This window comes from Chiroxiphia lanceolata, chromosome 1 (genome assembly GCF_009829145.1).
Source record: "Chiroxiphia lanceolata isolate bChiLan1 chromosome 1, bChiLan1.pri, whole genome shotgun sequence".
Lineage (NCBI taxonomy): Eukaryota > Metazoa > Chordata > Aves > Passeriformes > Pipridae > Chiroxiphia > Chiroxiphia lanceolata.
The window spans coordinates 47,864,927-47,887,631 of NC_045637.1; the positions used below are offsets into that span (position 1 = coordinate 47,864,927).

Sequence of the window (22,705 nt, forward strand, 5' to 3'; positions counted from 1 at the left end):
TTATCAAGTTAGTTGCTGAGGTAATGGGCTGCACCTCAATTAAAATCTACCTACCCCCACTGAAACATTTAATATTTGTGTAAATATTAAACATTTTTATGAATATTAAATGCATTTCTTTGAAATTGATTCATGTTTACATTTTCCTACTATCTGAATAAAGATTACAAATGGAAAGTAATTTACTTATGCAGAAATTCTGTACACATCAAACTCATTTGACTACCAGAGGTGGGTAAACCGTACCCATCCATGTTGGGAGATCTTAACCATGTCCAAACTCGTATCCTAACCATGTAAGGGCAACAGTAAGCAGCAGTTCTACTCTGTATAGTGGGTACTTTGTTCCTGCCTTCCTTGTGGAATTGTTGGACCCATAATGTGAAGGACATGCTGACTTGTTTTACGATGTATCACATCAGAGAATGCAGTGCATAGTTTTCTGTTAGATTTGGAAAAGTGCAGGCTTTATATTAAAGGTTCATTTCTTTTTCATCATTCATCTAACTCATTTGTACTGTAATGTACTTTCCTATTCCTCCTCCTGATACTTGCTACTTTTATATCTATTTTGCAAGCCATATTTTTAGTCTAATCCATACAGCAGTTGTCTAAAATTCCATAGCATTGCTTATTTCTTACCTATAACTCTTAATAAAAAATAGGGCTGTGCCAACCTATTATGTCCTTAATAGAATATTCTAATGGTTATTAAATCAATTGACTCTGAATCTCACTTTAATAAATGAGTCAGACAGTATTTTCCAATTACTGTCAGCCGCCACCTTTCCAAAGAGCAGATTATTTTGATTGAATTTTTTAAAGCTGCTCAGCACTTTTTTTTCTTCTTTTTTTTTTTCCTGAGTAAGAGCAAAGAGCAGTAGCTCTGTTCTGCAGGGAAGGAGAGCCTCTTGGACTGTATCTGACACTCCATTCCATTTGAGATTTATCCCAAATGGAAACTGAAAATGTGACATTTCACTGGCCCTTTACTTATTAATGATATTATATTTTGCACTTCCATAGCACCCTATCAAATTGTTTGCTACACATGAAGAGCTAGACAGAGGCCAGCATGTAAACAGAGCCTTTTGCATCCTCTTTCTGCATCTGGCACCTTTGCAAGAACTGCCACACCCTGGCTCTTTCATGCCACTGAGAGATAAAATGCTGGTCGCGCTTTTAAATTTTCTATGGAGAGTGGAGGACAGGGACAAAGCCTTGTTCCCTCATGCTTCCACGGTGCTGTGTGACCCAGGCAAGCGGGCAATTGTGTGCCTAGAAATATTATCTTAAACCTTTTCAGAGGCAGATGGCAGTGATTCTGGGTCTTCTGTGTATAGTATATAGTCCTGGACTCTTCTCCAGTTCCACTGTCTTAGTTGTATTAAAAGTCTTAAGGGATACTAATTAGGTCAGCTTGTTAAAGTAGAAATTAAAAATTAGCACCTTTTATTTAAAGATGGGTAGTCTGAGAAACACGGACCATACTGTCATGCCCAAGGTGATAAGAGTATGTCAGTGACAGAGTTTGGAATGGAACCCAGCACTCCTGGCTCTTCTGCCAATACTGTAACCTTAGCTGTCTCCCTTAAATTTAAATCATGCTAGTCTCACATTCTTAAATTCAAGGAGTAGAACCTTACCCTTTATCCCAAGAATGTAGCTGACAGCAGGTGATGTGCACAAAATGGGTGAAAAGGAGTGTGAAGGTGGGGGTTTATAACTCCCTGAACAGTGGGACTTAGTAAAAATATTATTCTATTAGTTATACAAATGTAGTCATATTTTAAATATGATCTTTAGAACTAGTAGACTAAAAACATTTTATTTTTAAGAGAAAGCTTAGATTCTGCACAAATTGATGTCTCTTGCCTGGGGAAGTTTCCTATCTGCCCCAGGCGAGTGGGTGAGGGGATTTTTCAAACCCTGTTTATAAGCCTTTAGGAAAATCGGATTTGCAACATAGAGTAATCAAAGTGGTTTTGATGTTTGTGATCAGGAGATCACCTCAGATCTGAGTGACATGAGAAATACAATAGGGTCACATTTAATGGGGTTCAGTCTTAAATGGGGTTCAGTCGTAAATTCTGTGTAAGTAAAATAAGTTTTGCTTCAGGATCAGAAGTCCATGCCTTTCTTCCTACTTTTTCCTCATCAGCTAAGATAATGGAAACAGGCAAAAAAATGCCTCCTCTGTCTTCTGTAGCTTCATATAAAAATATTTCTTTTTAGGAAGTCTTTCTTCCTTGGAATGTTTGAAGAACTCTTTGTTCAGTTTTCCCATGCTCAAGAATGATTAGCATGGTTCATTTACACTTTGCCAACAGTAACTCTGTGATTTGAGAATTGTCATCGATTATCTTCACCTTGACATGTTGAAGATCCTGAGATGGAGCTCCTTTTGTCCTAATTGCTTTGACTGTGTATATCAGCACAAACAGTTTGATGGAGAAACTTTACCCTACAGGCTTTTTAGCTCATAACTGCCCTTTGTGGGGATTTGCACCATCTTCACAACTATCCGTTTGGTAATGAGCACAGCAAGGATATGGATATAGGAGAAATAATTAGATGATGTTTGTCAGTCTTTACAGTTCTCATAATTAAGTAGCAAGTTCAGGAAAGAAAAGGCATTTAGAAAAGGTTTGTTGAACCTTCCTCCTCTTTTCAGAGGGGTTGCTGCCTGTGGGGAGAACACAGCATACAGCCTGCCCTGGAGGATGCAGCCATCTCTCTTAGATGTTCGTACTGGTGCATGCCAGGATCTTTTGCTTCGTGCAGCTCATGCGCCTTCATGATGGTGCTTGCATGGGCCATACTTATCTTCTCTCAGCAGTACCAAAAGCAAAACATACTGGAAGAGTTTGTCAGTGATGGTGGAAAACCCCAAATCCCAGTAAACTCTTGAGAATCCGCTGAAATTTTCCCTGCTAATGAAATAGTTTGCATATATTTGATAAATGGTTGATAATTTATCTATGAAAATTTACAAAAGGTGTCGCCTACCAGATGAGAAAGTGTCACCTACCCTTAATCTTTGCCTGAGAGTCTTTTGCACAGGGTATTATCAACCAATGGTACCTGACTACCAGTGTGTTTGGCTGGATGGGATGTGTACCTCAGCAGCCTCCATATTCTAGTCTCTCCAGAGAGGCTGTGGCGTCAAAACAGCTGAGATTGACTTGAGCCTTTGCTTGAGTTTGTGTTGACAGCTGTCTTCAGTGGATTCAGCTATAAATTGGTGCCCGGTCAGGCAGGCTGGGAGTCAAATTCTTCTGTCTGATGTAGGTAACGAAGGCAAGCACTTCAGTGGCAATAGTCTGGAGGCATGGTTTTGCCAGGACCACTGACATTTTTCAGCTGACTCTCAGAGCAGGCCTGCCATTTCACACCCTCTGAAAGCTCTGCAGCATGTGGAAGTAGTCAGGAACATTCAGCACTGTTTTAATCAAGGGTTGGTTAGAAAAGGCAAGGAACTCTACCATTTACTGTGTCTGTAAGCGGACCATGCTTAGCCATGCTTGTCTATACCTGTTGCACCAAGACTGACAGGAAGCAAGAAAGTTAGAAAAGTGGCCACATGCCAATGTGTCCATTTTAAAGAGCCGATATGGAGTCCTCTCACAGTTACAGTTGTACCATGAAAGGCAATGGAGGCATCATATAAATGAACACTATGAGAGCTGAATGTTCAGTGAAGGGAGAGCTCCCCAGTTACACACTGTTGCCAGGATAGAAATATTTCTAGTCAGTGTATTTTTACCTGTTTACTCCAAAGGAGACACTCTATCACCCACCCCAATTTAGTGTAAATCTTTGGCTTTGTTGGATTTTGTTTGCCCCTTGCCTTCTCATAGTGAAGAGCTCTGACACCTCATAGAAACCACACAATGGTAGTTTTGAGTAGTCCCACCTGCAGAACGGCCACCAGCACCTGGTTAGCTCACACAGTCTAAAGCCTACTAATTCTCCCCTTTGGTAAAAATGCCGTGACTTACACCAAGGTGAAATTTAGCTTTTGGACCAGTGAGAAGTGAAGGCTGAGGACTACCCCTGATATTTTTTTCAATTCTGGTAAGTCACTAAGGATCATTTTTAGTGGGCATGTGGCCCCACATAGCTGTAGAAACACCATGGCATGTTCTCTTTACACTGGTGGGAAGGATTGTTGTGTGGGATACAAAACATTGTCTGTGCTCTCACAGTCCTCTGCAAACGCCCGTCATCACAGTCACTAATCATCACTGCAGGCAGCACTGTGTACGGGGCGAGGCCAGCAACCTGGTGTTTAGGTGTTTGGCATGGACAGAGCACTCTCACTCTCCTAAATCACTCCTTTCCATCTCAGAAATGGCAAGGAGCTGTGCCATTCACCGTTCCTGCTTGTTTTTTAATAATCAGATACAGTATTTACCTGCGAGATCAATGCTACTCATGTAGCACACCGGTGACATACAGAAGGACCTTTTCTAAGCAGTGCTGTGGGAATTGAGGCCTCTGCAGCAGGGCTGGAAGCCACTTCTCACCTAGCAACTGTTTCTAAGTAGGACAGCCGCTGACTGCCCTCATGGCAGAGTGGATGAATCCTGCAGCACCCTCAGGAAGGGAACCTGGTGCCAGGCACCAGCCGGCCTTGGAGGACAATGGGAGGAAGCAGAGGAACAAGCAGCAGGGAGCGGGAAGGGTTTTAAAGCCACAGGACGTGGACGGGAAAGCTGCGTCAGAAGGCACACAGGGACTTTTCTGGGCTGTTTAGAGGAGAAATGCAAATAAAGAGAGAAAAATCCAGGATTGCCAGAAAGGGAGTTTTGAAATCCTGAGGCTTGCAAAAAGTTCCATGTATGCCAATGGGACTGAGAACGTGGAGCATGAGTGAAGTGAGGTTATAAACTGCCCTCCCCTCTCATGCTGGTTACAAGAAACTCCATCTCATCCAGAGAGCCAAAAACTGCATTCACGGTTCTTACCCATGGTAGATGGGATGATGTGTGATTGGCATTGAATTCCTCACGTGCTGTTTTGCAAATGTACTTGGTTGTGATCGGGTGGCTCTGCTAAGTTATGATGTTTCAGATCATAGTCATCATTCCCTACTGAAGGCTAATGCTCTGCATTTCTGTTTGGTGCTAATTTTAAGTGGAAAAACTGTGCTTTTAATGCCCCGTTAAGCTTTGTACATTCTGAAACATTCCAGGTAAAAGAACACTTCAGAAGTCGTAGGTGCTGAGGGGCATCCAGTTTCCTGAGCTTAGGAGAACAAAAAGTCTCTCCAGTTCATGGATTGTGTTGGACTTTGTAAGGGCTGTGGTACATTTCACTTTTCCTTTCATTTCTCCTGCAGATGAAGGACTGAACCATGAATGCAAACTCTGCAATCAGACATTCGACTCTCCTGCCAAACTTCAGTGCCACCTGATAGAGCACAGCTTTGAAGGCATGGGGGGCACCTTCAAATGTCCGGTGTGCTTTACAGGTAGGAGACCATCACTGCTTGTCCCAGTCATGCCCTTAGCTTGACCTTGCTGAACTCCACTGAAAAATGTATCGTGTTCTAGCATTAGATCTGTTTTAGGAGGGAACATTGCATTTCACTCATTAGTAATATTGATTAGAAATCGTTTAGAAAGCTGAGCTCTTTGGAAGATCAGGCATTCATCTGTAAGAACTGCATTTCAAGCTCTTCTATCGGAAGTTTGAGGGTTTTTTATAATTACAGAAGGGGTAGTCCGTTACCTTCGACAGTATCATGTTCATCACTTCAATGTTCCAAACTTACAAAGGCTAAAACTGCCCATAAATTTGTGCTTTAAAGCTACAGATGTTTCATCTAAACCAAAAAAAATCAGAGCAGAACTTGGCCTTAGTTCCCAGGCTTAGCCTGTAAAGCAGCATTCTCCTCTGATCGGGTAAGAAAGCCCACATGCGAGTGTTTGTTGGCTTGTGGTGAGAAGGAACACCCTTGTAATGTGCTTTAGAAAGCAAACCATGCTGTCTTGCCACAAGTCAAGTTCTGCTCTCCCCTGACACAGGTCCAAGTGTGGAATAATCCTCCTGAAGTCAGTGGTGTTATTCAGTAGTAAAACCCAAGTGAGAAAATAACTTGACCCAGTAGGCCTAAGCACTGCAGTGTTTGGGCCATAATGAAGAACAGAAAAATGCTGTTGTTAGAAATGAAAACACATTAAAAGGATGCCTACTGAGTTGTTGTGAGTTTTTCTAAGGACTTCTTAGTAGAACATTTCATAAAATGATAACTTAAAGCGTAAGTGTTAATATGAAGCTTGCATGCCCAATTTTGCTTTAAAAGATGAAAATCAAAGTTAATCACAAACATGACAAAACACACTTTGGGTATTCTCACATCAATGGCATGCTAATTCTGGAAGCCATTCAAGGTTTCTGTTCTCCATTAATGGGAGTGAAGGATTTTCATTGATAAGCAAATAGACCCTTTAATACCTTCCTTTTACTTCTCTTTGTTTGGCAGCTCCCCTCCCAATAAAACCTTAAGCAAGTGCTATAGAGGAAAATTAAATTTGAATTTTTCATCTTTGAGATACAGTGGCTGGTGATGATTATTACCTCACTGTGTTCAGGTTTCACACATTTCTGTGGGTTATAAAATTAAAAAAATACAGAGTTCATCTTCACTGCACAGCTTTTCATAATAATGTCTGAGCATGGACAGTACCACCACGAACAGTTTATCTGTGAGGTGTCTGTTCAGTAATTCTTTCTGTTAAGAATCATTTTGAGTTTTGATTCTACTATTTTTTTTTCCTTTTCTTTGTTTACAGTTTATGCTGTGATTTTTTTTTTAAATGTAATGATGGCTCTTCAATTTCCAAGTCTGGGGTGTTGTAAACGCAACATAAGAACTTGCATATGTAGAGTACCCACTGAGGCTTCTCCACGTGGGCAAGATCCCTGATAAAACTAATCCTTTAATTTTTGAGCCAATAGCCTTGTAGAATGTGTTAAAGAATATGGAGATAAGTCGATTCCAATCTTTGTGAAATACTTTTTGCTTTTTGCTGATGGGGTAAATAGACAGTGAGCATTAATCATAAACAATGATGCTTTATTAGCAATATGACATTAAATTATTTCAGCACATCTTGCTAGAATATTAACAAGAAGTAAAAATCACCAATATAAGTTTTATATGGAAAATGGAATCTGATCTTTTTTTTTCCAGGGTAATGAGAAATGTGATTAAAATGTATGACTCAGAAGAACAATATTCTGTTGTTTTTTGTTGCCTTGCAATTAGAATAATTTTAATGATTAGGAGTGGAGTCAAAGTCAAATGCCAGCATCTTTAATAAATCCTTTCCCTGCCTATACAGATTAATATTGTAGATGCAAACTTTTTTAGGTCACAGTGCACCAGGCATCCATCAGAAGTCAGTGCTGCCAACCCAAACACTGCCTCTGGCATATACAATTTAATTATTAATAGTATGTCTCCTAGGTAAACTGTTACACAGTCTTAGGGCCTTGTTTTGTAGTCATTAAAATTGAACATGTTTATATTATTGAAACCCTTGCATTCAGTGTGTAGGCAGAGTTGATCTTAAAGTATCCAAAGAGAATTTACCTTCAGTTCTGTTTCACATTTATAGACATTGCCCCAGTGTAGCTGTGGGATATAATTTTTAGCATTAACACATTTAAATACAGAGCTGTTTGTTAGCTTTAACTTTAGGCACACAGAGTAAACAGGACTCTGGCATCTGTGCTTTCCAAACCTGTTGGTTACTAGGAAATAAGTTTTGTGTGTTTTCAATCACAGTGCAGTAAGCATGAAAAAATAACTCTGAACAGGAAATGGCATTTTTAGATTCTTCATGTTTGAAATCTTCATTGGTTGTCCTATTAGGGTCTTTTTTTTACCTTAGTTGATTTTTTTTTCCTTAAAAAAGGGATCTGTTTCAATTCATTTCAGAAGAAGGATCATACTTTGTAGATAAATAACATGCATCAGTACCCATTATAGCAAACAGTGTAAGGTGAAATCAGAGTGCACTAGTCTAATTTTATGTCTTGGAATTGCTGAGTGTTAATGGGAGATTGTTTATAAAAAATTCTTCACTTGTAATGCAAAACAATGAAAATATTGTTGTTTGTCTAATATTCCAGTGTTTGTCCAAGCAAACAAGTTGCAGCAGCATATTTTCTCAGCCCATGGACAAGAGGACAAGATCTATGACTGCACACAGTGTCCACAGAAGTTCTTCTTCCAAACAGAGCTGCAGGTACACTTATTACCTGGGGGTTATAATAGCATTATGTATTTGATAGCTGAGTTCAAAGCTTTACTTACTATGACCTCCTCAATACTTGCTTATCATCAGGATGGGAATGAGGGAAGGACAAGAGAAATTGCAGGTGATTCAACCCATGCTGCTTCAAAAAGGTGCTGGCAGAAAGCCATCTGGTACAGACCTGAATTTCGGGAGCCATCTTTGGATTCTTGTGATGTAGGTTGTTGCAGCTCAAGATATTCTCTAGGAGAGAGAAATGGGCATCCTATTTTTCTGTTTGATATCCATAAAACATTTAGTAAAGCTGTGAAATGCAAAATAAATGTATTCTTTTCTCTTTAAATGTGAAAAGCTAAACTGAAGTAGGAGTGTAGTGATGGAGGGAGGGGGGAAGTAGACAGAATTTATCTTTTAACTTGCTGGGGGAAAAATAGGGTTGAATGAATAGTACACTGTCTTTTTGTGGGCTGTTTTCAGACTTGTAATGGTACTGTTTGTTAACAGTCAACAAAAGGACAGAGAGAAAGAAAGAAATGTTGAACAAGATCTGAAAACAATTTGGATGAAGGGATTATTTACTATGTATTAACATTCTGCACTGTGCGTCTTGCAGTGAGAAGGGGTAGTGTGTTATTCCTGATGTATTATTACACTTTGAGACAACTGCAGTTTATATTGAAGTATTAGGAACGGTTAACAGAGGAAAAATTTTCAAGGTCCTTGATGGTCTATACAGATGAGCAAGGAGAAATATTTCCATAGTAAGGCCTTTCCTCTACAGTCTGCCATGAGATCTTTTTGAAGTCAAAAGATTTTTCATCACTTACAGTTTTTCAGTAGTTTTTTCTAGCATGAGCCCCCATCTCTTAACTCCTTTGACTGAGTTGTCCACAATTAATTTTGTGTTGGACCAGATCTGGATTTAATCTCATCAGCAGAGGCAAAAGACTAGTGAGATATGCGTACGTATATGCCCACTTAGTATTTCACTTACTGAAAATTTTATGTGCTCTGAACATGATATTAATGTTTGGCATGGCAAAATGAAATACTTCATTAGAGAAAAAGAAATCTGAGCATTCAAACCATGCATGAATTCATTGTGTGTGATTGGTATTTATGTCGATCGCACTGCATTTTCTCTTTCCTAATTTCTTTCTGCATTAAAGCAATATGCAATAAGGCCTTTCTCACAGCCTTCCCTGCCTCTTTCTGAGTGGACCCCTGGGTCAAGGGAACTCCTGCAATACCTGCAGTACCCCTGTAACACTCCAAGGTGCCTGGCAGTATGTCTCTCATGTTTTTAATAGATCCAAAGCTGTTTCATTTACAATCCATACCAGGTATTGCAAGTTCTGACACAAAGTGGAAGAGAAAGACAAGGAAAAGAAAATAAAAAGTTGGACATTTAGGGAAAAAGACACTTATGCATAATGATGGACAGAAATAGGCAAGATTGAGTTCTGAAGTCAGAAAAGAGTCTGGATTGTGTAGAAATCTATTGGATTTATGGGGAAGAATAAAGGAGAAACTGAGCAGTACGAGGAAAGGTCAGAAACTACTTTTTTGTGTGTTTCTTTCACAACATGTTTGGGGTTTTGTGGTTTTTTAATAATTTTCTTTAATTCTTTTTTGTCAAAATACTTTTTGAGCTTTTCTGCAAAGTATTTCCAATAAGGTGAAACTGCTTTTTCAGAAAAAAAAATAAATTTGACTCACTGATACTCATTTTGATTAATCAAAATGAGGAAGTAGGGAAAAGTAGAAATAGCAGCAGTTCTGGAAAAAGAAAGGAGAGATTGTTAGGGAAGAAAGACCGAAAGGAAAAAAAGAAAAAAAATCAGGAAGAGAGAAGGTGCAGCTTTGCAAAAGACAGTGATGAAAAGAAAGAAACAGGAACACAAGATAGAAATTACTTTAACAGTAGAATTCAGATTGGATTGTAAAAAGCAGAACAGGTAACTGAAATATGAAGATGCAAAATAGGGAATGTAGTTGTAGTCCCTACAAGACTATCCCCCCTAGAATATGCTTTCGTTTCAAAATCCGTGGAGTCCCATGCAGTTAGTTGCCTTCAGCTTTTTTATTGTAATAAAAAACCTACATGTTTTTCCACTCAAAATTTATTCCTGCCCAAGACCAGGGCAAGATTTTTCTTTCTCCATCTAAGCCTAGTTCATTGAAACATCAGCATAACTGAAGCACCTGGTTTTCTAGTGAAGGACACAAAAGAATGTTGCTACAGGGAAACAAATTCTGCTCTACATAAACTAAATGACAAATCAATGTGTTGATAGTTCCATGCTGCAGAAGGCTCTTACTAGACCACATCTTCATACCCTTAGAGACAGCCTCTTTCTGGCTTATCTACACTTGCAAAAATGACAAGGTGTTAATTTTCTTATTCACTTAATTCATTATGTTTATTATTTTAATTAACTCGGGTAGCCCCACCCGAGGTGAGAACGCATTATGTTTAAGAAAGTGCAGTACCATCATGCCATTTGCATTTATTTGTTAGGATCACTGGCTTGCTGTGCTTACCTCCAGTTACTTACCCAGGCTGGTGAAAGGGCAGCAGAGCACTGAGAGCAGTAGGTACTGACATTTGGAGTCTGCTTCTGCTGAAAATACGTTGATCTCTAGCCCACTCTTATTTAAAACCTTTTCTAGGAGGCATGGCTTTGTTCAGTTTATCTACCAGTTGAAGCAGTGGACTCTTTGGCAACTAGCCTCCAGGTTATGCTTCTCTATCCTTTCACATTGTCATGGTTTGTGTTGGGGCTTGCAGTGTAACAGTATATTTATTCCCTCTATCAAGAACTTCCTTATTTTTAATTTAAATGTGCATCTACAATGCTTCTCCCATGCGTGGGAGATGCTAATCATTTCAGATTAGAAGCCAGCACTCCATGGTTGTAGGGCAGGCAGAGTGAGAACATGGATAAGGTAGAGCAGGGCAGAACACAATAGCAAGAAGCCATATCCACATGTATGGTACAGCTGATAATTAAAGGGAATGAATTCAAGAATACAGAAAATAAATGCATTATAATGGTGCTTAACTTCGTGTTTGGCCCAATACAATTCTTTGCTTAGCATTTTCTGACTCCTGTTCAGAAAGAATAGGCTATAGGAATATAGGCTTGTAACAATCTTTAAAATTTAGATATAAGATAATAAAACTGCAAGGTAAATGTAATTTTCTCCCAAAAGTTGAAAATCTTCTAACTGAACACCTGGACCGTGCAGTTCTCTGTACAGGGTGGATATAACTAAAACAGTCTTCTCCATCCATCATCCATAATACAGAAATTTTAATTGATAAAGAAGTTAAGGAACCTTATCCCTAAGCTATATTAGTATTGAATTTTCATTAAGCAATAAAGGAATTTGTGCCTATTAAAACTTCTTTTTCTTGTCCACATGCTATTTCCAGCACCTGGTTTTTTTACCTTAGTCTTTGGACTTAGGCCTACATGTTTGAACTGATGTTTGTGCCTCCTTTGTCTCTGATGAGGAGTAGCCATTCCTTTCCTATTTCTGGTCCTAGTGTTACTTCCATAGAATCACAGAATGGTTTGGGTTGGAAGGGATATGAAAGATCATTTAGTTCCAACCCCCTGCCATGGGCAGGGACACCTTCCACAAGACCAGGTTGCTCAGAGCCCAGTCCAACCTGGCCTTGAACACTTCCAGGGACACAACATACTGTGGTGTTTGTGGGGAGGAACAAGATGCTCTTGTGGGGTGTTACCCAGAGTGAAGGAATTAATTTTAGTTTTTTTGCAGATGTTGCTGGATCAGACAGGTACCAGTGTCTGGTAGAATTGCTGAATAGTTGTACAGGTTTTTTCAGTGTTTTATCAATGATAATAGTTTTGCATATGATGCTAGCCAAGACTACATGATCTGTCAGCACCATTTTGCCCAATACAAGAATTATCTCTCTTTTTGGTGAATTAGAACATTTACTTAACATTTTGTGACTAATAATTAGTTGCCCCTGGGGTAGTTAAGTGTCCTTACTTTACAGACATGAAAACTAGGGCAAGAAATAATTGGATCAGCAGTTGCTTCCCATCCTGTTCAAAAGGGACCTGGCCTCAGTGATTCACGCCCTTGCTGCTTCCCATCTGGACTCCATCAGCACAGAATACCTGGGCATGAAGCCATCAGCCTGTAGGACGTTCCAGCTAATACAGAGAGCTGCAGCACTGGCCCTCAGCAGCAAAGGAGACCAGCAGCGTATTCACCAGCTCTCTTGCTGTCTACACTGCCTTCTTACATGTTTGTCCAGTTGTGCTCCATGATGCAATCCTTAATATTCTTAGAGGACTGGGGCAAGCACATCTCAGAGATGACTTGAGAAGTTCTTCCCATTTGGTAACAATGTGGTAGTTGACAGCCCTACTTTGTGAGCATTTTTATCAAAGAGCATTTTTATCAAAGAGCTGAAGCTTGTTTGCTCAGGAGCTAGAATTTTCTCACAACCTGGCCTGGGAGTGTGGAACAGACTTCCACAGCAGTTAAGTATTACCATGAATGTCCTCAACTTACACTTTTTAGAGCAGGGTGCACCCAGATGTGCCAAAGGCTCCCTTCCCTCATATAAATATGTACCTGCATGTAGATTTCTAAACCTTCCCCAAAATCCCAATCCACAAAAACAGAGCTCTACCAAAACAAAATACACAGTTCCTTCCCCAGGGAAAGGATGAAAGAAAGAATGAAGCACTCATAGCAGATGTTACTCATGTCACTTAAAACAGCAGGAGAACATTCTTAGCTCCCAGTACAAGCCGCTGAAACAAAGCAGGGCAGAGGCAGTATAGAATAGTCTTGGGAAGTTTTATGTAGCTTTATGTGAGTCCTTCTCTGGATTTCCAGTTTTAACATTTTCATGTTCCAAGTTTAGCACTGCTGAAACTAATCTTCAAGTTTCTTCCTCATTTCTTTAAGGGTTAAACTTTCCAAAGATCTCAACATTGTAAAATGCTCCCAAAAATCTCAGCATTTTAAAACGGCCTTTAAAATACCCTTGACCTGAGCTGGAGCAGAACTAAGAAAGCTCTAGGCTATTTCAAGAACTAAAGACTTGACTGAGACCTTTAGTGGAGACAGTGGTAGAACTGGGATTCAGACTCTGTATTCTCTCATCTGGGGGTCAGCTAGAGAAAACTGCTAATTAACCTGGGCTGGGGTTGTCTCCTTGTGGCAGAGGCCTCCTGGGGCCAGCTGGGAAAGAGATTGGTGTGGGAATAGCATCAGCCTTAGCAGCAGGGGCACTACTACCTCCATCTAGGATTGTTTTGTCAAGCCCCCCACAATAGTTAAGTCTGTGTATCATGTAGGTCCCAAGACTTCCATGACAGCAAGGGAGACCATGAATAATTTATACTCTTTACACAAAAACAGGGACAAAACTTTCAAACCTGCAGGATGTTTTCTTCACAAAGAAATGGCCTCAAAACATTTTTTAAAGTGAAACTGGAGATTAATTCTGGCATTTCTAGGTCCCCAAACTCTTAGGGTGAGGAGTGGAACATAGATGCTGGCTTTCTAGGCCCCAAAGGCCAGGAGCCAGCAGGGAATAACTTTGTCAGCTCTTCTTAAAAAGAAGCCTACCTGGAATCCAATTAACAGTCAAAGCTTTAGGCCAACATTTTCAGATTCAGTGGCCTATTTCTGAGAGGGTGCTGAGCACCTCCAGCTGCAGTTAAGGCCAGGCAAGATGCTGGTGCTGAGTACCTCAGGAAATCAGGTCAAAAATGCTTGGAGTCAGGAACCTTCACAAAAGCATAGGTGCTGAGCAGCCATAGCACCGTTTAAGGTTTCAGCAAAACACTTTTGATGCCTAAATACTGACACTAAATGCATTAATGTTGGCCTTAGTCCTTAGCAGACAGTCAGGTAGCTTTTCTCAGAACAAATGCCTAGGAATCAGGAGAGCTGGATTCAGTTCTAAGGTCAGGTACTAACTTGCTCCACATAACCATGCATGTTCTCTGTGTCATGAGTGAGAATGATGATAATAATATGTGTTCCAGAGATACTAGGATTGTAATTTATGCTTGTGTTTTGAGGGAACTATATAGAGCTGTGTGCTAACTGCATGCAAGTTTGAGTGGTTTTTTTTTTTCCCAAACCCTTACTGTGTGTTCTGTTTCAGACAGATACATGTGCACTAGTATGTGCACTGAGTATTTTTCCATGTCTTTCAAGATTTAAAAAATTCAGGCTTGTGTTCCTGAGATTTGAGACTTTTTCCCCTAGAAGGGAGAATTATTTTCCTTGCAAATTTTCTCAAAAAGGCAATCAAGAGAAACAGGGTGGAGGCACTCATGCATTAGCTCTTTAAGGACATACCTTCAAAGTGTTTCCCCTGCAAGTCTTTTGCTTCAATGTCAAACAAAGTTTAAACACAAAAAAAATACTTTGAATTCCCTTCCAGTGCCCCTTCCCTCCTGGGGATTTAGGGGTGTTACGGCCACATTAGGTTTTCATGCCGTAATTCTTTTCTAAATAAGAAATTTCCAGGTTTGGAGCTTGTGAGTTCACCCGCCTTTGATTGGCCTATTCAAATGTAAACACTCCCTGTGGGTACTTCATTAGTTCATAAATATTTATAGCACATTGCAAAGCCCACCAAGCCCAAAGTGCCAGAGTTTTTCAGGGACCATTTTGATTTCACTAAATAGTGCTTGTCAAAGATGAACTTAGTATTAATGCATTTTACTTATCTCCACCTACTTCATCTACTTGTAACTCTGCAGTTAGCCTGTGAAATTTTCTGCACTTTGTCCTGTAAATAAGCAGGAAACAATGTGTTCACAACATCCCTGATACATTTCCTGAGAAAACATTCCTTAAATTTCTGGAGCAATTGAATCAAAATTATGGGTTTGTTTTTTCAGATGCTTGAGTGTTATTATTGATGAAAATATAGAATTAATTGACTTAGTGTAGCAGTTAAGTGATGAATATTCCCTTTTAATACACCGTTTTGATCTTGAAAAGAAATTCAGACTTAAGGAACAGTAAAATGGTAAAGTACCGAAAATTAAATATATTGTCCAAACTAAGTACTGAGCTATACACCCATGACTTGCCCATGCAAAAATAAGCAAAAATGTATATTCCTTCTCTTTTAAGGGGGATAGAGTCATACTGAAAAAATGTATGTGCTTGAATATATGTCCCTATTTTGCTTACTTCTTCCTGTTTATGCTCTTGTGTAGCAGGATTCTTTTTGTAAAATATAAGTATCTATTAAAAAAAAACCACATACTTTGAATCTGTTCTCCATATTGACTTGTATGGTTCACATTAAATAGATTTTGCAGAATCAGGTAATATAGTACAGTTCGTAATCTTTATGACTGCAAAGACTGTGTCATGCAAAAATATTTAATAAAGTTTGTTGTCTCCAGTCTTAAAGCAGCATGAAACCACGGCAATCAGAAGATAAGTGCCACTAATCTTTTGTATTTTTAAGTGTTGACTCTGAAACATATCAGTGATGTTACATGTCAACATTAAAATTATAATTTCTGATTTCTTTAGCAAGTGGAACAGTGAGGTGTGTGAGGTTTCAGCCTAAAGAAACAAATCAAAAGTTGCTGCAGAAAAAAAAAGGCACAGAAAGGCAGAAGAAGAAGAGAACAAAAGGCAAAGGAGTAGAAGAATAGTAGAAAGGAGATTATAGGACAAAGAAAGAAACAAGATAGAAATAACAGTACTTGGGAAGGCAAACATTTTTTCTTCTGAGTGATGCTGATAATAATGATAAGGCACTTGTAAAAATAAATCATGGTAATAATAAGGGGAATTTCTGTTATTACATGAAGGCCAATTTCTATCCTCAGTCCTTATGGAAACCTCAGTGAACATGAGAGAGTCCTGTCATAGATTCAGGGCAGGGATAGCAGCAAATGTATTCCCTGACCCACAGATAATCATTAGAAATGGAATTCTGCCCTTTGCAGAAAATGAGGTTTTATCGTCTGTGCCCTGAACGTTTCAGCCTACACCTTGCCATTAGTCAGATCAGTTGGCACATACACCTGGACTAAGCAGAAGAAATAAGCACTCTGTTTGCCTATGAATAATTTCCCTGGTACCTCAGTTCAGTTCTCCTAATTGTCCACCCATTAATTTCTTGCTAATGTAGTTGATATCGATGACTGATTTTCTGTGCTAAACAGGAAGCACCACTTCTTCATTCTAGGATGCATTCCTTCCTACAACTGCCCTGCTGTTAGCTACCAGTAGCTGCCATTATATTATCTTTCATCTGGCCCAGAGCTGACAACAGATGGCCATCTCCGGGACTGCCATCAGTGTGACTTTATGAAGCATCCAGCTATGGTGTATTGAGAAGCTTCATGGCCAGTTCTGCAAATCTGCTTCCCTTCCCCCTACCCCACTGCTGGCCCCCCTCACTCCATCCCTGTGACTAAGCTCCTCATTCCTTGCTCCACTTTCCAGTGGTCCCGTCATTTCCCAACAAGTGAGGGCACACCATTATCACTGCAAGTTTAAGGCTCGAGGTCTGCCCCCTCTTCCCTCCACAGTACTGGTGCAATGTTGCCATGGTTCGCATATACCCCAGCGTCCTCACCCCTCCGTGTTTTCGGTGCACTAAAAGCATAGGTAGAGGGGCTTGGTAGCAACAAACCTGCCACCTCTGAAGATCTGTGGTTCAAACCCAACTTTGTTGCACCACAGAGCATCTCCTCAAGCTCCAGAGATATTTTTTATGTTCCGAAGACATGCTGCCAAACCAACATTGAGTATATTAAGTGTGAAGGAAGCTAAAATATCGATTAGGGACCTAAAGTGGAGAAAAGTTTAAAATTCACAAGCATACTGATTCCATTGACATGTTAGATCATTTGGAAAAGCTCTTTCAACTGTATGGCTGCCGTGCATTTTGGAGAAAGATATATTGTCTGCTCTTGACAGAGTTTTCTAAAGCAAGGTACCTCCAGAGCCAAACCCATATTTTATGAGAAATTCACATTTGTGTCCTTTATTGTGATATTTGCAGCAAGTCTACAGCCAGTGAGAGTCTCTGCCCTCAAGCTATAAAGGAGTAAGGCTCCATTGTTGAAGAGAGAGCAACCCTCTGTGTGAAAGGCTGAAATGTGGTAGGCAAGATGAATAGTGCTTAAAAGCAGTGCTTGCCGTGCTGTCATTTAGAACAGAAACACTGAGGATTTAAACGAAAGTGAAAGGCATGGTAAATGAAACCTTTAAAATTGGTCAAGTTTTCAGCTGCCTAAAGTAACAAGTTTTCTCCATTGATAGGTTCATTGAGTAGGAGGAAAGTTGGGAGGGGATGAATTCCCCTAGGGAGGAGGTGCAGATAGTTTGGGAAAGCAAGGTGTGGTCAGTGATTCATAAAGAGACACTCCAGTAAACAGCAATCTTGGCTCAAGAGTGGTAGCTTTTCTACTCTTTTTTTTTACTTTTTTCTTTTTCTTTTTTTTCTTTTTTTTTTTTTTTGCTGGGGCAGGGGGAGAGCATCATTGGGCCACTCCATTACAAACATTAGACAAAAAGACTCAGATGCAGATGGCTACACATCTCGAACTGTTCGTTACAAAACCCAGACCAGGAGGAACAGCTTTTAGGTTTAGCTTTTCTCCATGTTATTGTGGTTGGTTTCCCCATGCTTTTATCAAACAGAGATCAAAAAAGAGTGGGTTTTTGCAGGCTCTTGTGGTTTTTTTTTCATTGAGATTCCTTTGTGTTCAAAGCTGAAATTGAGTGTCCTCCACCCTGTTAACAAAGGAAGAGAGAAAGAGATGACTCAGTTCTCATGAACCAATACTGCTGAGTTACACACATATCTACGTGCAGCTTTAGTTGTTTATCTGTGTTGTTATAGTCTCATTTTGCAGCAGATTTGCTAGATACATGCATGGATCATGGGTGTGTAAATTTGCTCAGAGATACTCTGTGTCAGTGAATACTCTGCTTCGCACCCATACTTCCTGTGTGTAAATATGAGCTATGCAAGATAAAGAACCTGGGATATTGTTAAATATTAGTGGTGCATTTTGCTTTGCTTTGCATTTGTAAAGGTGAAAGGTGATTGTGCAGGAAAATGGAACAGTATATTTGCTGTGAGACAGGCACTAAGAACTCACTCCCATGCTCAGTTATAATTCATGACTGTACTGGTGGGAAGCCCTTATCCCTCTGTGGAGTTAATGCATCTCTACTGTAGCCTGCTGAGAGCACCCTGTGTCCCCTCCCACCATCTGTGCATTCACTTTCGTGCTTTCTCTCTCCCTCTTTACTGCGAGATCTCTTGGTGTTAAAACTGTCAGACTACTACTGCCTGGTAAAGGTGGCTTTACGATGTGTATTAATGTTGAATTGTCATTTAAGGGTGAGGAGGTAGGTAAAGGATATGTTACCATTTGTTTTAAGCTCTTGTTAGAAAATGCTGGGAAGCAAATAGAAAGGTGGATTTGTTGCTTCAAACAGCAACCAGCTTTGAACAGTATAGAGAAATTACCACAATTGAGGGTAAGAGCTATTGATGGCACATACATCTTTCTTCCCAATCTGGGCATTTTTTGCAGTTTCTTGGTACAGTGGATCTCTGTTTCTCCATGTCAGGATCTGAACCAAAAGCATTGAAAATTGAATAATATTTATTTACCCATCAGCTGAATTTTATTTTCTCCAAGTTGATCTCCTCTTTTAGCTGAAAAGCTCTCTTGCAGGCTGCAACTTAATTGCTTCTTTGCTAACTTAGACTTGAAATTCATGTGACCAAGTAGTATAAGCAAGTACAATCTTAACTAAACAGGTAGTGTGCGAAGATTTGTTATTATTATTATTGCTGTAAGGCACTGTCAGAAGACTGGCGAGACTGTCTAGCTTTGAAAGAACTGAACTCAGTTCACAGAGATTTAGATGACGCTTTATCAACCTGGCACTTTACCGCAATATTAAACTCAGAATATGGTTAAAAGACCATGTACTTGACTGTCACAGCAATATTAATTTTCAGTGTTTCACTGGATGTAATCTCATGTAGTCTATTGTTTGTATTCCTTTAAAACTTATAAATCAAATCCAGACCTGGAAAATACTAGTGTATGAACTTAACAGATGTGCTGCCATAAGGGACCTGCTAGGTTATAAACTGCAGAAATTATCTTTTTCTATTTCAGATTCCTAGCTTATTCCAGGGAGATTTAGGAACCACAGAAGTAAGGTGGAAGGTCATGCATTAGGACAGTAGCACCCACCCAGCACTTGACGTTGGGTGTAATTGTCAGGAAATCCACCTCTAATCATTTTATTATTCGGTCATATCATCTGCCAAAGCTCCTGAGCAAAAGTAGGGCAAGAATGACTTCAGTAGCTCTGTGTCCAGGTTTTCTTAGGTGAAAGATCACTTTGAGATGACACAGCTGAGTAGTCAGGCTGAAATCCTAGTTGGTATTTTATTAATTTTGCACCAAGATAAATCTTGAAATTCTGACAAACTCCATGACAGGTGAAATTCCTTCTTGCAGAATCTGCTCAGCAAGAGGCTGCTCATTTCGTTCTGTTCGGAGGCAGGCAACAGGAGGGCAGCTTTATAATCAGCCCTCAAAGGAGCCCCGGCCGCCCCAGAGCCTTGGACTGATTGAATAACTCCTGGGCCTCTTCCCCTAGGCCTCCATCAGCAGGGGTCCTGTGGAAAGCAATCTCCCGCAGACTGGCACTGAAGTGAGCTTTAAACTACTATTTTCTGCTCTCCAGAGGAGCCTGGAGTACTAAAAGATAGATGGACTGCAGATATTTTATGAGAAACTGTCAGAAGAAGAGCAGAGTAAATGTTTTTTTTCCTCCTTCGAGTCACACGCTGCATCACTGTAGAATTTTTCCCAGAATCTTTTACACTGAAAGTTTGCAATTAATTGGTTGCTAACCTTAATTTTCCCCCTCCCTCTTATTTTCTTTTTTTCCCCTTCCCTCTTCTTCTTCTCTTTCTTTTTTCTTTTTCCTTAAATATTCACTCAGAGGCCCTTTGCTTAACCACAGTTGCAGAAAATCAGTACCATTTGCACTGAAATATTTATAATGACAGAATGAAAAATTGGATTCATTTTCTGGCCTGTAGCCGAACAGTCTGCAACTTTGCACAGCATTGTTTAGCATCTCTCATTCCTTCCTTTCATTGGGGTCGTTTTCAGACACGCATGCACGCGCTGCCCATGCTTCAGAGGAATGTTTAGCAAAACACAGAGCCATTTTTAATCTCAGCCTTGAGAAAACAACTTGTCTCTAACCTTGCCACCATTTGTGGGGGAAAGCAAAGGGGGAGGTCCCCAAGAAGAGTGTAGAATTCCTTTTACAGGAGAGATTATAGAGGATGACATGCAGTAATCTGTCCTCTACAGCAAAGCAGTGTACGGCTGGAATTCAGCAAGTTGCTTCGATGTGTTGGAGGGGAGGCAGGGTTGACTTAGTACTGGACTGGAGGATCTCTCTAGTAAACCCTGTTCTGCCACCAGTTCCCTCAGTGGCCTTGGGAAACTCATTTCCCAGGAAGGAAGAGGTTGTCAAAAGCTCCCTTTTGTGCCTGAACAGAGACTGTGCCTATAAAAATGCCCTGTGCTTCTTTGCACCTCCAGAAAACAGAAGATGCTGGAACTGTACATATTTACTTCCCTTGAAGCAATGGTGTGAAGGTGAAGTGGTTGATGTTTGCAAAGAGCTTTGAAAATGAAAGTGCAGATCCTCAGGCTCCAATTTGCATCCCCTGCCAGTATAAAAGGTACCTTAGTCAGACAGCCAAGGATTCCCTCAGTACACAGCAAATCCTGTTTATTTTGCAAGCTGGTTCTGTATCACTCCCTTTTGGTCCTCACAGGCATGTCTCAGACTCTGATGAATTCCAGGGATTTTTAATTGGTATAACAATCCCATGGGGCTATTATGAGCTGGCATAAATTCGGGCAGTCTTAGGAATGTTTTAACGTGCACTGAGGACTATGGTAGCCCACAATTTGAATATTTAGGCCACATGGATTTACAATAACATACAGTGATTGTATAGGAATTAGTCTGAAAATGTACACAATCTAGCAGAGAATTGTAAATCTCTGCAGATGTTGGACCCTTGTGCAGAACTTAATAGAGAAATATATCTGTGAAAAGAGGTATTTCAAAAACCCTTAGAAATTATTCTCTGGTGAGTTTGCAGATTGTCTTGACAATTGCATTCGTTTCTGGAAAAGCAAGCCCTGTGGCCAAAATCTTAATTCCTAATGCCTAAAAAGAGGCACCTTGAGACCATGCGGGGTCCCCCAAGAAATTGGTTTGGGTGCAGGGGTCAGATTCTGCTAGGTGTTGAGAATCTCCTGGAAATGCAGGTGACAGAAATTGCCTATCAAGGTCCAAAAACATCATCTTGATAACTTCACCTGTATCAAATTTATGAGATAGCTCTATTGCTGACAGCAGATTTCTGCATACAGTACTAAATTTTGATCTCTCCACATCACTCATTTGAGCACAAACTTTTTATTTATTTGCTTTCTTTTGTTAGAGCTTCAAAATGCTGGCTCCCTCTCAATGCTCTTAGGAGCACAGCCTGAGCAGGTGTGCCTAGAAGCAGTAGGAAGGGACAGACATCTGCTGTAGGCATCAGTAAGCTCAGTTAACACTGCTTAGCATTCCGTGGTTTGTGAGCAACACATACTTTTTATCATTCAAAAGTTTCTTACAAACTTGCAGATTTGTCTTTTAACCATGTTCCCCAAGATACTTTGACAGGTCAGCCTGAAGTGATGAGTGTTCTGACACAAACTGCATTGTGTCTTAGAATTTTGCCTGCAGTAGTTTTAATGTAGTATTGCTTTGATTTGAAAAGGAACTTTGTACAAAGGGGGGTGGTTTAGCATATAACAAAAAAAAAAATCCAATATTGCGCTGCATGTATTACAAGATTTTCTGCTTAGCCCTTCTTATTGCTTTTTGGTTTTCTTTTTTTTTCCATGTATTTAAATGGGGAACAGTACAGTTTTTGTAATTTTTAATAGTTGCTTAGAAGAAAAACTAATAGAGATGAGAAAGAATGTGAGCTTTAATTGCAAATATTAAATACATTTTTCAACTGACATTTTGCAAGCAGATTGCCCTGACTATTTAATGACATTTTAAGGGAAGTCATAGCCCCAGAGCAGGCTCTTTCAAATCCAGAAGTATTTCATTGGTTGAGCTGACCAGGACACAAATATACAGGTGTATAAAATGCCTTAAGATGTAGAAAAGATTTGTGGTGACGATGGACTACAGACCACAGTGAGGTGACAGTACAGATGTAATGGGATGGTGCAGAATTGTTACTGAGCATCAGAGACCATAAGAGCAGCCCCCAAAGAAAGGTTACATCTCACTGTTGAAAACAGTACCTTTCT

The 22,705-nt window shown here is 39.9% G+C and overlaps 1 protein-coding gene across 7 annotated transcripts in view; it reads left to right on the forward strand.

Annotated features, from left to right (window-relative positions):
* The window catches only part of ZNF521 (zinc finger protein 521), a 230,684-nt gene that overhangs the window by 195,472 nt on the left and 12,507 nt on the right, over positions 1–22,705 (forward strand). For all 7 annotated transcript variants that reach the window (XM_032705890.1, XM_032705906.1, XM_032705853.1 and 4 more), the window contains 2 exons: positions 5,345–5,476; positions 8,146–8,261. In XM_032705890.1, coding sequence (XP_032561781.1) covers positions 5,345–5,476; positions 8,146–8,261 — 248 coding nt within the window. The remainder of the gene's footprint in view (positions 1–5,344; positions 5,477–8,145; positions 8,262–22,705) is intronic.